This window comes from Macaca fascicularis, chromosome 18 (genome assembly GCF_037993035.2).
Source record: "Macaca fascicularis isolate 582-1 chromosome 18, T2T-MFA8v1.1".
Taxonomy (NCBI): domain Eukaryota; kingdom Metazoa; phylum Chordata; class Mammalia; order Primates; family Cercopithecidae; genus Macaca; species Macaca fascicularis.
In genome coordinates, this window is record NC_088392.1 from 55,890,896 (window position 1) to 55,906,422 (window position 15,527).

Consider the following 15,527-nt stretch of genomic DNA (forward strand, 5'->3'; position numbering starts at 1 on the left):
AAGAGATTTTTGTTGACAGGTTATGATAAAAGGATTTATTTTCAAATGACAATTTCGTGGGAATCTTCAAAGTAATTGTTAAATTTGATCTTTTTTTGGACAAGCACTGGAAAAATGTCAAAATGCAATGTCAAATGTGACTTATTTGTCCAAAATTGTTTAAGAAGAATTAATGTAAATAATGGAAAAGCATATACAAAATGGTAAATGAGTAAACCAGTTACTATATACAAATGAATGGTTATACAAATGAATAATTGCAGATTCACATGCAGTTGTTAAGTAATAATAAAAAGATATCTTGTGTGCCCTTCACACAGTGGAATATGACATTTAATCTGCAATTTCAATTTTGACCTTTTGGAAAAAGCAAGTGAGAAATTACAGACTCCTAATTTGGAAATATATGAAGAAGGCTACATCATTTTGTTGTCTTTCTATTTATTTAATACAAGATTGGGAGCACATTCAGCTAAAGTGATAATGTAATATAAAAAATATAAAGATGAAAAGTGAAATAAAAAGAATATTTTTCTGGTAATGAGAAGTGAGTTGCAATAAACTTCAGTCCATGTTGAAGGTAATTTTTCTTTAGGAGGAAGAAATAATAGAATTAATGAAGAGGAATGAATTATATTATCATATTGGGAGAAGATTTAAGTTGCATGTTGGATTTGACAAATAATTCATATCAATGAAGAAAACATAAAACTCATAAATGCTGCTTTAATGAAGGCATCAGTCACTGCCCAGGGAAACTTAAAATGTCCTGAAATCTCATGGTTCAGACATGAAAGGAACTTGATTAAAGGTTCCCCAAACTAAAAACAATCTAACAGTTTGCATGATCTCAGCAATAATTAATTTGAACAGTAAAAAACATAAACTGTCAAGAATAAAAGACATTTTCATTAGACAGAATAAAGACTGAATTATTTTTGTATTCTCTCAACAGAATACATTATTACAGAAGTACTGTCATATGAAGAAGCAATCAAAGGGCATGCAGCCAAGAAAAATGGGAAAATGTCATATATTTTTGCATTTGTGTCGTTTGTGGCACTTAGAGTTTTTTTAAAAATTAGATTCCTGGGGTACATGTGCAGGTTTGTTACATGGGTATATTGTGTGATGCTAAAGTTTGGGGTATGACTGATCCCCTCACACAGGTGGTGAGCATAGTACCCAATAAGTAGTTTTTAAACCCTTTCACCGCTACCCCACTTCCTCCTCTCTGTAGTAGTCTTCAAAGTTTGTTGTTCAAATCTTTATGTCCGTATGTACCCAGTGTTTATATTCCACTTCTAAGTGTGGACATGTGCTATTTGGTTCTCTGTTTCTGTGTTAATTCCCTTAGGATAATGGCCTACAGCTGCATCCATGTTGTGGCATGATTTCATTATTTTATGGTTATGTGGTAGTCTATGATGTATATGTACCATATTTTCTTTATCCAATCCACCACTTGATGGGCACCTAAGTTGATTCCATGTCTTTGCTATTGTGAATGGTGCCGTGATTAACATATAATTGCATGTGTCTTTTTGGTAAAATGATTTGGTTTCCCTTGGGTATGTATGCAGCAATGGGATTATTGGGTCAAATGGTAGTTCTGTTTTAAGTTCTTTGAGAAATCACCAAACTGCTTCCACAGTGGCTGAACTAATTTACATTCCTATCAACAGTGTGTAAGCATTCTTTTTTCTCTACTGTCTCATCAGGATCCGTTAATTTTTTTTTTTTATTATTTTTTTTTATTTTTTGAGACAGAGGAGTCTTGCTCTGTCACCCAGGATGGAGTGCAGTGGCGCAGTCTCGGCTCAGTGCAACCTCCGCCTTCGGGTTCAAGCGATTCTTCTGCCTCAGCCTCCCAAGTAGCTGGGACTATAGGCGCCCGCCACCATGCCCAACTAATTTTTGTATTTTTAGTAGAGACAGGGTTTCACCATATTGGCCAGGTTGGTCTCAAACTCCTGAGCTCGTGATCAGCCCACCTCAGCCTCCCAAAGTGCTAGAATTATAGGCATGAGCCACTGTGCCCAGCTTATTTTTTGACTTTGTAATAATAGCCGTTCTGATTTGAGTGAGATGGTATCTCATTGTGGTTTTGATTTGCATTTCGCTAATAATTAATTATGATGAACATTTTTTCATGTTTGTTAGCCACTTGTAAGTCTTATTTAGAGAAATGTCTATTAATGTCCTTTGCCCACTTTTTAGTGGGGTTATTTGTTTTTTGTTGGTTGAATTGTTAAGTTACTTATAGACTCTGGATGTTAGAACTTTGTTGGATGAATAGTTTATGAACGTTTTCTCCTATTGTGTAGATTGTCTGTTTACTCTGCTAATTTTTTTTGCCACACAGAAGCTCTTTCATTTACTTGGGTCCCACTTGTTAATTTTTGTTTTTGTTACAATTGCTTTTGAGGACTTAGTGATAAATTACTTGCCAAAGATGATGTCCACAATAATATCTCCTAGAATTTTTATAGTTTGAGATCTTACATTTAATCCACCTTGAGTTAATTTGTGTATATGGTAATAGATAGGGGTCCAGTTTCATTCTCCTGCATATGGATAGCCAATTATCCCAGTACCATTTATTGAATAGGATATCTTTTCCCTATTGCTTGTGTTTGTCATTTTGTTGAAGATCAGATGGTTGTAGCATTATTTCTATGCTCTCTATTCTGTTCCATTGGTCCACGTGTCTGTTTCTGTACCAGTTTCATGCTGCTTTTGTTACTGTATCCTTGTAGTATAGTTTGAAGTCAGGTAGTATGATGCCTCTGGCTTTGTTTTTTGCTTATAATTGCTTTGGTTATTTGAGCTTTTTAAAATTCCATATTAATTTTAGAATAGATTTATGTAATTCTGTGAAAAATGTCATTGATAGTTGATAGGAATAGCATTGACTCTGTATTTTGTTTTGGGAAATATGGTCATTTTAATGAGATTCATTCTTCCAATCCATGAACATGGGATATTTTTCCATTTTCTTATGTCATCCCTGATTTATTTAAGTAGTATTCTCTTTGTAGAGGTCTTTTACCTCATTGGTTATATGTATTCTAGAGTATTTCATTTTTTTGTGTGGCTATTGTAAATGAGATTGCATTCTTGATTTGGCTCTCAGCTTGAACATTATTGGTGTTTGCATTGTTGATTTGATTCTTAGCTTGAACATTCTTGGTGTATAGAAGTGCTACTGATTTTTATATGTTGATTTTGTATCATAAAACTTCACTGCAGTGGTTTATCAGTTCTAGGATCCCTTTGCTGGAGACTTTAAGGTTTTCAAAATATAGAATAATATCATCTGCAAAGAGAGATGATTTGACTTCCTTTTCTATTTTGATGGCTTTTATTTCTTTCTCTTGTCTGATTGCTCTGGCTAGGACTTCCAGTACTATGTGGAACTGGAGTGATGAGAGTGAGTAATCTTATCTTGTTCCAGTTCTTAATGGAAATGCTTCCAGCTTTTTCCTAGTCAATATGATTTTTGCTGTGGGCCTGTCATAGATGGCTGTTATTATTTTGAGGTATTTTATATATTTAGAAGCTTTAAAAATTTCTGTATTTTGTGGTAATTTTCCTCATCTTAAGTAAATAATAACTTTTTAATCTAATGTTTCAAAACAGCCCCCTCTCTAAATTTTATAACTTTCAGGCTTTACAAAATGTGGATTCATCCAATCATGTGAACCTAAAACAATGCTCTAAACATGAAGTAGTGCTTCTTCAATGTTGTTGAATAAATTAATGTAATGATAGAAATAGTCAAAACAGAGGGGATATCAAACCAATCATAACATTTATAAACTTAAATTTTATTTTGAAAATATAAAATATATTTTAAAATAGAGAATACAATGAACCAGTATTACTCATCACCTAAACAGAACAGTGCTTAAGGCTTTCTCATATTTTTTAACATTTTAACTTTTTTTCTGTAGTATTTTAATTTTTCTTAAGAGACCGGGAGTATTAGTCCATTCTTATGCTGCTAATAAAGACATACTGGAAACTGGGTAATTCATAAAGGAAAGAAGTTTAATTGACTCATAGTTCAGCATTGCTGGGGAGGCTTCAGGAAACTTACAATCGTGATGGAAGTGGAAGAAAACACATCTTTCTTCACATGGCAGCAGTAAGGAGAAGTGCTGAGCAAAAGGGTAAAAGCCTCTTATGAAGCCATCAGATCTCGCGAAGACTCACTGACTATCACAAGAACAGCATAAGGATAACCGCCCCTGTGGTTAAACTACCTCCCACTGGGTCTCTCTCATGATACATGCGGATTATAGGAACCATGATTCAAGATGAAATTTGAGTAGGAACACAGCCAAACCATATCACGAGGTATTGCTTTGTTGCCCAGGCTGGAGTTCAGTGGCAGGATCATAGCTCACAGCAGCCTGGGATTCGTGGGCTCAAGAAATACTCCTGCCTAACCCTCCCTAGTATACTTCTATGGGTGCATGCCACCATGCTTGTATAATTGTTTTTGGTTTTGGGTTTGTTTGTTTGTTATTTAGGGATGGAGGTCTCACTATGTTGCCCAGGCTTGTCTTAAACTCCTAGCCTCAAGCAGTCCTCCCACTTTGACTTCCCAGTGTTCTGGGATTATAGACATAACCTGACCTTCTCGAGTATTTTAAAGCATATCCCAAGCATTCTTGTCACATCATCTCTTCATATCTCAACTTGTATCTCTAACAAGTGTGGATATTTTCTTACATAAATATTTACTTAACCAAATGTTAAGGTACTACATCTAGCAAAAATTAATAAATCCATGTTATTATCTATTATCCTCATCTATAATAAAATATTTTCACTTTTCTCAAAAAATGTCTCTTGCTTTGGGTGTTTTTTGAATCATAATACAAGCAAGGGTTACAAATTTTGTTTGATTATATCTCTTAAATCTCCTTTAATATATCTTATTTCTGTATCAGTAAATTGTTGCAGGACCAAGGTCAATTGCCCTGCCCAATGTCTCATATTTTGAATTTGCCTGTGTGCTTTCTCTGGTGTGATTTAACTTCTCTCTCTGCCATTTTTCTCACAAATGGAATTTAGCTCCAGACAAATGTTTGTCAAGCTTGACTGTGCCTCAGAATCTCATGGAAGTCATGTTAAAACACAGATTGCTGGGCCTACATCCAAAGTGTCTGATTCAGTTGCTCTTGGGAGGGAGCTGAGCCTTTGCATTTCTAGGAGGTTTCCAGGAGATGCCGATCCTGCTAGGCAACCAATGCATTTTGGGAACCACTGTTTCTAGATTGAAGTTTGGGTTCAATTGCTTCTCACTCTTTCTTTTCCTTCCTTCCTTCCTTCCTTCCTGTCTTTTTCTCTTCCCTTCCTTTCTCTTCTCTTTTCTCTTCTCTTCTTTGTTTTCTTTTTCTTTCTTTTCTTTCTTTTCTGTCTTTTCTGTCCTATCTTTTCTTTCTTTCCTTTCTTTTCTTTCTTTCCTTTCTTTCTTCCCTTTCTTTTCTTTCTTTCTCTTTTTCTCTCTCTCTCCGTCCTTCCTTCCTTCCTTCCTTTCTTTCCTCCCTTCCTTCCCTTCCTTCCTTCCTTCCTTCCTTCCTTTCCTCCCTTCCTTCCCTTCCTTCCTTCCTTTTCTTTCTTTCTTTCTTTCTTTCTTTCTTTCTTTCTTTCTTTCTTTCTTTCTTTCTCCTTCCTTCCTTCCTTCCTTCCTTCCTTCCTTCCTTCCTTCCTTCCTTCCTTCCTTCCTTCCTTCCTTCCTTCCTTCCTTCCTTCCTTCCTTCCTTCCTTCTTTCTTTCTTTCTTTCTTTCTTTCTTTCTTTCTTTCTTTCTTTCTTTCTTTCTTTCTTTCTTTCTTTCTTTCTTTCCTGATGGTGAGTTTACTTCTTGAGTAGTGCCATGTGCTTCATTTCATATCATATTAGAAGGCACGCAGTGCTACATCATTACACTTGTAATGATACTGACATTGCTTGTAAACTCACTGATGAATAGCTGATTTTTTTAAAGGAAATATAAGATAGTTTTTAAAATTGCAATTTAAAAAGTTAAATCATCTTCAGTGTAACTCAAAAGTGTAATCAGCCACTCACTCAGCAAACATTTACTTTATTTCTACTATGTGTTTGGCACTGTGCAATATTATAAAGATGGAAGAGACATGGTGCCTATATGACCCTCCCCTCAAGTAACTCTCAGACTGTATGGAATATGAAAATATAAACTCATTTACATAATATCTTACAATCAGTGCTGTGACATAGATATGCAAAGCACATGAAAGCATGGATGCCTGACACTGAATTCATGTGTTCTTCCCTCATTTAGGACATAATGAGGAAACACAGGTTCCCTTGTTTCCACTGGCTGCAAATATCAGACACAGCTCCCAATCCCAGCTGTGTCTAACACCAAGCACTGTGGTGTTGCTATCTGAGCCATTCTAGGCTCTGACTACAGATAAGCAAACAGATTAAGTTTCCTCCAAGTGAGAATTTTCAAGGTCTAAAGCTGGCAGTTCTATTGGGATGGGAAAATTTGAGAAAAGGAAAGTGCAAATGTATTTTCAGAAGGCTCTTCGCTAAGGAGAGCCATATTTTGTCATGGGAGGAATAAGCAGAGTATATAGCTAAGGCAAAAATCTACCCTTATCCCCATAAGCCAACACCTGCGTTTTGAGGATAAGCATGTATCCATCTTGTATAGGACCTAAATTGGGGTTCTTTAATAACTTTGGATTTTTTTTTAGTGCTGGTTTGGAGTTTTTTAGATTTATACTTGAAATAAGAAAACAATTGCACCTGAAATGAAGGTTTCCTAGGCTATGGTCATCCAAAGTTCTTATTAAGGCAAGGCAGGTTTATGGGGCAAATGGCTGCCATATTTTATATGTGTTATTTGGAGACCGATAGTAATTTGTATTCTCTGAGCCTATGATACCATTCCAATACTCATATTCTGCCATTTATAAAAACCAAATCGTTTTATAGAAAAAAGAGAAATTATAGGCAGTCTTGAATGGCAATCTGTAAAGCTCATGTCTTGGATTCTGTGAGGAATATGTGTTGGTTCTTATCTCAGACTAGTTTGAAGAAAAATGCAAATTAATATGGAAAGTAGAGAGCAATGGTAGTGTTTAAATCTGTGTCAAATTAAGTAACTTGGCTTCACAGTTTAGGGAAAGATTGAAGTGGACTAGGGTAGAAGCTGGAAATTGAACTTAATTTGGCCTTAAATGATAGGTCCTAAATGATAATCCAGCTGAAAAGCAGAATTCAGTTATGAAAATTTCAGTTTGTTTTGTAAAGCAAAATAACATCAATCATCCTTGAGATTTAGATCCTGAATATTTTCAGATCTGCAAGATTGCACGTTCTTTAAAACTTGAGTAAATAAGGCTATACATTTTTCACTGTTTCAAGTGGTTCTGTGTCCATCAAACACCTGCATTGAAAGAATTAGCCCAGAATATTTGCATTCAAATAAGGGTATTGTAACATTTTTAAATATTTCATGTTGCCATTCAAAAATATATTATGCTTATTACTTTTTAGATTTAAAAAGATAGGCTTGTCAAACCTATGGAATATTTTCCTTAATATATTTTATTAGGTAATTCCACCTTGTTAATGATGTGAACTGTAAAGATATTATGCTGATTTTTAAAATTAACTTTACTGTTAATGTCAGAGATCTGTTCTAGTTTTATTATTTCTCCACTGATTATATAGTTATAATATGTTGGTGTGATCCTTAAAGCATGCTACACGTTTGTTACCATGACATGGGAGCAATTTTAAACACTGTCAATTTAAAATTTCCTTTCATAAAGGTCATTCACTATCATTTTACTTTGTTGGTAGATTTGAGAATATCTGCTGCTGCTTACAAAGATAGTATTATTCATTTGGCTGGGGCCATCTATGTATTTGAATGATCATGTGTGAAATCTATATTGTTAATCTGGCTTCTAATGATTGGTTGCTGTGCCACTCCAGATTCAATCTCAGGTGACTGAAACTCAAATTTAAGCAAAATTTAAAAGCATGTGGGTGGGTGGAGGATGTATAGTATTATACAACTTAAGGATCCAGGGCTTAATTTCAGTGTTAGTGAGACCTAGATGCACAAATGATGCTATCACGACTCTGTGCTTCTTAGCTCTGCTGGATTCAGCTTGATTTCAGACTCAGGCCAGCCATCTCACCTAGAGGCAAAGATGCATGCCTAGCATAGAGAAGGTTGATACCCAAGGGATTGGCAGTTTTACCTGGGAGAGCAAGGAGCCATTTCTGAAAGAAAAAAGGTGCTGGGCCAGCAAACAAGAAGGAGATACCACAACAGGCCCCATGGTTGGTCTTGGACACAGTTATAGAAGTTAATGAAAATTGTCTGGATTGGCATTCATCTTCCTTTACACACTTGCCTTTCTCCTTCTACTTTGGCAATCCACTGAGATTCTGAAACTCAACATTTTCATTTCTTTTGCTAACTCCCATGATCCCCCAACGCTGAAATCCTGTGTAGTGTTACCAGCCCAGTGATGAATGGATGGTCTCTACTTAACTTCTCTATCACTTTTCTCAGTGTCTGAGGTTATCTGATCAAGTTAAATTAACTGAGCCTTAATGAAGTCATTTATAATGTGAATAATATAATTACTACTCAGCGTTCTCCAGAGAAACAGAATCAATAAGATATATAATATATAGAATAAAGTATTGGCTCATGAGATTATGGAGGCTGAGAAGTGCCATCATCTGCTATCTGCAAGCTGAATATCCAGGATAGCCAGTGGTAGATTTCAGTTCAAGTTTGAAGCCCTAAGAACCAGGGGACTCAGAATTCCCAGTAAGTCTCTCAGCTCAGCAGTCAGGCAGAATAGGCAAATGTTTCTTCCCTCTGCTTTGCATTCTATTCAGGCCCTCAAGGCACTGGATTATGCCCTTATGCCCTCCCCTCACCCCCGCTATACACACACTGTGAAGAACCATCTGTTTTAGTGATTCCACCACTTCCAGTGCCAATCTCATCCAGAAATATCCTCACAGACACCCCTGGAAATAATGGATAGCCAAATACCTGGACACCGTGTCATCCTGTCAAATTGACACATAAAACTAACCATCAGGTATATTAATATCATTTATTATTGTTATGTATATATTTGAAATCATTTATAATATAAATATATTAATATATTAATACTAGTTCTTCTGTGAAGTTATGTTGAGATTAAAGCTCCATGTAAATTTTAAGACACTTCATGAATATAAAACATTATTAAATAGGCTCCAGCCCATATGAAATGCATGTATTCTATCAGATTGGCACAGGGAAATTCATAGTTAGATGTTAAATAATGAAATGGGTCTAATATGTCTTGTCACAGAGGTATTTCTATTTTAAAAGTTGGTGTCAAGAAATACAGTGCCTTAGGAATTGATTTCTACTGATATTATAACAATAACCTCATAAGTAGTCATCCTATAGGGACAGCATAGAATAGTGTTAAGATGATGAACTCAGAGCTAAACTGCATGGGTTCAGATCCTTTTTCACTTGCTAGCTACGTGACATTGGGAAAGTCACTTAACCAGTTCATTGTAAATGAGTCATATATTTAAACAGCTTAGAATAGTGCCTGATGCATAATAAATGCCCATAAATAATTTGTTGAATGAAAATTGCTCTGTGGCAGAGTATCTTGGCACAACACCAAATGTGTAGTGACACTCAATGTAAATAAAGGTTTGCTGAGGGAAGAAATGATTGACTTTGAGATAGATACTTGGAGTTGGAGCAGGAGTTTTTAGAAATTACTACTAACCATGTTGGTCTTAAAAGTTGTATACTATTGCTGTTTATTAAGAGTTTATTCTCTTAAATATATTTTTTTCCTAAAATAAATATATTTATTCCAGAATGTTTAGTCCTAAGTTGAAAAAAGAGAGCTTGTCACTATTTCCTTCTATGGATGGTTTGTATTTAAGGGAGGGGGGAGGGATTGCATTGGGAGTTATACCTGATGTAAATGACGAGTTGATGGGTGCTGACGAGTTGATGGGTGTAGCACAGCAACATGGCACAAGTATACATATGTAACAAACCTGCACATTATGCACATGTACCCTAGAACTTAAAGTATAATAATAATAATAATAATAAAAAGAAAAAAAATGTAATTATCTACATTTGATTGCAATAGTATATCTTTATTCTACTTTATCCAGCAAAACAAATAAGTAAAACTGTGTATGAAGCACTACTCAATTATTTAAATAGATTCTATTATATGTGGAAATTTCACAGCAAGTGATAATTCTTCTTACTCAGGATTTATAAATTGCAGCTTACTGTTCTGTAAGGAAATGTAAATAATGTATCCAATTCGTTTAGGTGGAGTAACAGTTTTAGGGGAAATCACTTATAAAATACTTTGTTTAACTATTAACATGTACATAAACCAATACATATTTTATGTTCTTTCAATTATACACACATGTGCATACACACACACACACTTAGAAAAACTTCATATTGAGAAGAAAATCTTATTTGATCACTCTTAGCTCTTAGGCAGACCTAGGTTCACAGAGTAGTTATATAGTCTCATTCTTCAGATAAGAGGAGGTTGTTTAGACTTTCTGCAGCTGTTTCCTTATCTGTAGAATCTGGAGGATAATCCTTTCTCACCAGGTTGCTATGAAGCTTAAGGGAACCAACTGACTAGGCATACAGTTGTTCTAAGTACTAACTTCTTCTCTTTACCTCTCACTTGCTTCATTATTTGCTTTATTGTATTTGATGTCTCACAAAATATCTTTTATATCATGAAACAAAAATAGAGGATACTCCTTTTTAAATCTGATTACATCTTAGTTTAGTATTTTATCAAAAGTACCTAGAGTATTCTAAGAAGATTGGTCAATGTTATGGTCTCAAAGAGTATATAAAATAGTTTATTGTTATGCTGTACATGGCTGAATCAAGCTCGTTATCACACCATATATTTGGATTTTCTTTATTTCCAGGTCACTCTTCCAAACTTACTCTGGAATAATCCTAGAGGGTCCCAAGAGAAAATATTTGGAATAGGTGTAATCCCAAAATGAAAAGTGATCAAAGCCAGTTTATTTATTTTAAACAGCCCCATTAACATGTAGATATACTTACGCATTGTATTCTGACAGCAGAGGCTCTAAGAAGGCTATCAGCTGTTAACATGTGAAAATGAACAGTTAAACATTTTCAAGTTTTCAGATGTTTAATGGTTTTTACATGGAAATATGTGTCACTATTATTTAACTGTTCTTGCTTTAAATTTATTTTGTCTTTTGAATAGTGTTAGAATCCAGAAACACTAAACTTCACAGAGGATTAGGAAGAAACCTGATTCCTATTTTCTAAACCAAAATGAGATGCCCTCTTAAGACTCACAGACAATGTATACATTTATTTCAAAGCATGTTAACTAACAACTAATAGTTAATCATATTTTGTATAGCTCTTGCTGGGGATGTTAATTAAACATCCCTCAGTTACTATACCTGTTTAAAGAATACAAATAAAGTTAGTATAATATTGATATGATATAATACAATATTATATAAAGTGTAATACTAATATGAATACTGACAAAGCTCTGAGGTCATATTAAGTTCTAAGAATATGTGACACAATGATTCTCTTGCAAAATCAATTACACATTGCTTTTTTATTTGGAATATGAATATTGAGAGGAAACAGTAATTGCTCTTGAACAGCTAAGTTCAATAAAACTTTCTGCAGTGATGGAGACGTTCCATGCAGCTAACGGGCAATTGCAATGTAACTAGTGTGACGTGACCAAGGAAATGAAATTTTAATTTAATTTGAATTAATTTTGATTTAAACTAAAATCACAACAGCTCTAGAGTTATCAACTCATAAACAAGGTTGTTGAGAAACAGTTGAAATTAAAGATGAGACATCAAATTTATAAGCTTGTGCAGTGAATTTAAAAGCAGTTATTTCACCTTCTCTTTTCAGTCTCCTGCACATAGTTACTCCAGCTATGACTCTGGCAAAAATGAGAGTGTGGACCGAGGAGCTGAGGACCTCTCACTAAACAGGGGAGATGAGGACGAAGATGACCACGAGGACCATGACGATTCCGAGAAAGTTAATGAGACAGACGGCGTTGAAGCCGAGCGACTGAAAGCTTTTAATGTGAGTCCTGCCACACTCCAAGTGTGGTTTAATTTTTACCACTTCACTTTCATGTTGTTGCTTGTTGGTAAATGTGGATATTTTAGAGACATGTTTGTTTAATTTACAGAAGGATTTAAAAAGTACATGAAACACTCTTTGCCAACCAGACACCAGAATTGCTGTGTTTTGTTTAGAATTTTAAAGCCAAATGTGAGCTGAAAACTGGAGTTGTGTTGTGTGAGTATGCATGTTTACCTAGTGGATGGAGGGGGCCTCAGCTTAGTCCTCGGAAGAGTACGCCTGTCATCTGTTATTTCTTTTGCTTTCCTAGCTTACCTAATTATGCATGACAAAAGAGTCAGTTGTTTGATTTCAGAGATTAGTCCACTGTGCAGTGTAGCAATGTAACAGTCGTATTCATCATTAATAGAGAATGTAATGGGGTGCTCAATTGTCACAGTCTACTGTTATTTCCTGATTTTTTTCTACACGATAGTCTATTCTTTTCTGTATGTTTGTCTGTCTGTCTGCCTTTCTCTCTTTCTCTCTCTATTTTTTAATCCAACCATTTAGAAAGTCTTTAAAGAGTGTTTGCTTAAAATTTCTGGCTTTCCATTGCAAAGTTCTCCAGTGCATAAACCAGAAAACAGTATTTTCCTATCGGTAATCAAGACAGGAAGCTAGGAACAGAAGAGAGCAGCCCTCCAAACCCTTCTCCTCTGTCTCCCTCTTGCCAACAGATGTTTGTCAGGCTGTTTGTAGATGAAAACTTGGACCGAATGGTCCCAATCTCTAAGCAGCCCAAAGAAAAGATCCAGGCTATCATTGACTCATGCAGGCGACAATTCCCTGAGTATCAAGAGCGTGCCAGAAAACGTATACGTACTTACCTCAAGTCCTGCAGGCGGATGAAAAGAAGTGGTTTTGAGATGGTGAGTTTTGAATTAAAACACAGCCCTAGACTCCATCAAAATCCCACATGTAAACCATGACACTATTTTTTTTCCATCTTAGTGTCTTTTTTTATTTTTTTTCCATAATGTCAGGTCAAAGGGGTTTTTGTTTGCTCGTTTGTTTTTTCCCCTTCTCCTTTTCATCTTCCTGAAGTATTTATTCCCTTTGTTTATTTAATGAGGAATATCTTGTGAGTCCAGTGCTCACAGAACCACGTGGTACCATGTCACAGAAAATGAAGGTGATATGAGTAAACACCAGTGAGAACCAGCATCTCATTCATATTTGTTTTCTTTCTGTCACTACTAAAGTGGGCATGAGGTTATTTAAGTTGTGAACTGAAGCACCAGTCACTGCTTGAGATGGCATGCAAGAATGGCATTCTCTAAATCAAAAGGAAAGAGATGGATCCACCTAAGGAATACCGTTTTCATCTCAATGGTTAACAAATTGCAGGCTTTGAAAGCAAAGAGCAGAGAATGAAAATGCTTAGGTGAAATATAAGGATTTGTTGTACTGGATATGTTTATTTGTGTGCTGGTGGATGGTACCAAGAGTTTTCATATTCAGGTAGACATTATAGACAGATGAGATTATGTTGTCATTAGATTACTTGACAGGATAGAGATTAGAAATCAATGATTTTTAAACTTTATTCTATTTCACTTTGCTCTACTTGTTACATCTAGAAATAATGCACACATTTACAATGTATGCCTTTCCCATTTTCTTATTTCTTATGTATGTGAACAGTTTCAAAACTTTGTGAAACCATTTTTTTCTCATCTTATCTGAGAAGGTGCCATAAAAGCCTAGGCTGTTAGTGTTTGTGATCTGTGAATCTAATTAGATGTGATCGGGTAGAATTGGTGTACAGAAGAGAGGTTTCAGAGTATGTCTGTACCAATTATCTCAAATCATAACATCTCCAGAGTTGGACATAAAAGGCCATTCTTTATGTCTAATAAATCTAATGTTTGATCAGTAAATACTGTCTTCATTTTCATTAGATTTTAAAAACCCAGTGAGTTAAGTAACCATTAAATTAATAGGTAGATAAATATATCAAGTTGTTATTGAGTCTATTGTGTGGTTTTGATGCTCAAATTCAGCAATTTCTCTGAAGAATATTTATTGTTCCAGAAGGTGTCCTGATCTTAAATTCACAGTGATAGAAAAGGCCATAAAAAGCACAGCTTTATGAACAAGGTAGGGTTGGCCCGTACTGAGTATCATCTCCAATAGGTGACATGATTTCTCTTTTCTGTTTCTTGAATTTGCATTATGAGACTTTTTCACCAAGACACATACATGTATTTCTGTAAAACTCAAATGACAATATTTAGGGAAGACATAGGAGACTTTTAGCGCTTTGCTCCTCTTGTATCCCAAGTTTTGCCACTGTACCAAGTTAAACCAAATAGCCTAGATATTTAAATTTAACAATCTCAATCTATCGAAAAATTACCTAGTTAATTGCCTTCAATATTATGCAACTGACTCTTTTCCCTCATAGACATAAATCTCATGCAAGTTTTTGTATTGTCAAGGTCATTGTTTACTAGGCTGCTAAATGTCCATGACAGAAAACTTGATTTCAGAAGTTTCTTCTAGAATTTAATGCAATAATAATAATAATAATAATAATAATAGTTTCTCCTTAGGAAATAGAATGCTTTCACCTGCTCTCAACAGCGGGTCTATGAACCTTAATATATTCACTTTTGTGCCTTACTGCCAGGGAGTTCAGAGCCAAACTCTCCATTTTCTTTCTGTTTAATTTATCTTGGTGGAGACAGCTTTCCTTGGTGGATTTGATATTTTTTAATGGAAAAAGGAGATACACATTGAGAAACAAATACATAAATAATCTAATTATGAAAACACCAGAAAGCAAGCCTTTCATGTTTAGGAAATAATATATTTTTTTAGAGCATTTAACTTTTCGATCATTTGCTTCTATTTGTCTAACACAGCTCACAGGAGAGGTACCAGATGTTGTTTTCAATACATAGTTCCCTGATGTCATAAGTATTGGAATAGCTACAGTGACACTTGCTATTAACTTTTTAACAAATAGAGATATTGTAAAAATGAATTAAGTGATTCTTTACGCTAAAAATTATATCAAAAATATACCTAGCCTTTCATATAAGATCTTGATAAAAACTTTATAATACCTGTGTAGCTATTAATTCTTCATACCACATGAGTATAACTATGTGTCTCTCTCTCTTTGTCACCAATTAACTTAATTGATGCTAATTAGCAAACACATTTTGTTTGAATTTTCCACTTGCTCTCTGTACTAACTCTTGCCCTCTTTCTTATAGTTGTCATTTACCATCCCCCAGGTTACATTCACATTCTCTGAGATCTTTATTTATAAT

At 34.9% G+C, this 15,527-nt stretch overlaps 1 protein-coding gene across 12 annotated transcripts in view; it reads left to right on the top strand.

Moving 5' to 3' along the window:
• NOL4 (nucleolar protein 4) overlaps positions 1–15,527 on the top strand; it is a 390,355-nt gene that overhangs the window by 273,644 nt on the left and 101,184 nt on the right. For 6 of the 12 annotated variants that reach the window (XM_074022191.1, XM_005586932.5, XM_045378140.3 and 3 more), the window contains 2 exons: positions 12,022–12,201; positions 12,924–13,115. In XM_074022191.1, coding sequence (XP_073878292.1) covers positions 12,022–12,201; positions 12,924–13,115 — 372 coding nt within the window. The remainder of the gene's footprint in view (positions 1–12,021; positions 12,202–12,923; positions 13,116–15,527) is intronic. The other 6 variants (XM_045378145.3, XM_065533935.2, XM_005586933.5 and 3 more) reach the window with 1 other exon arrangement.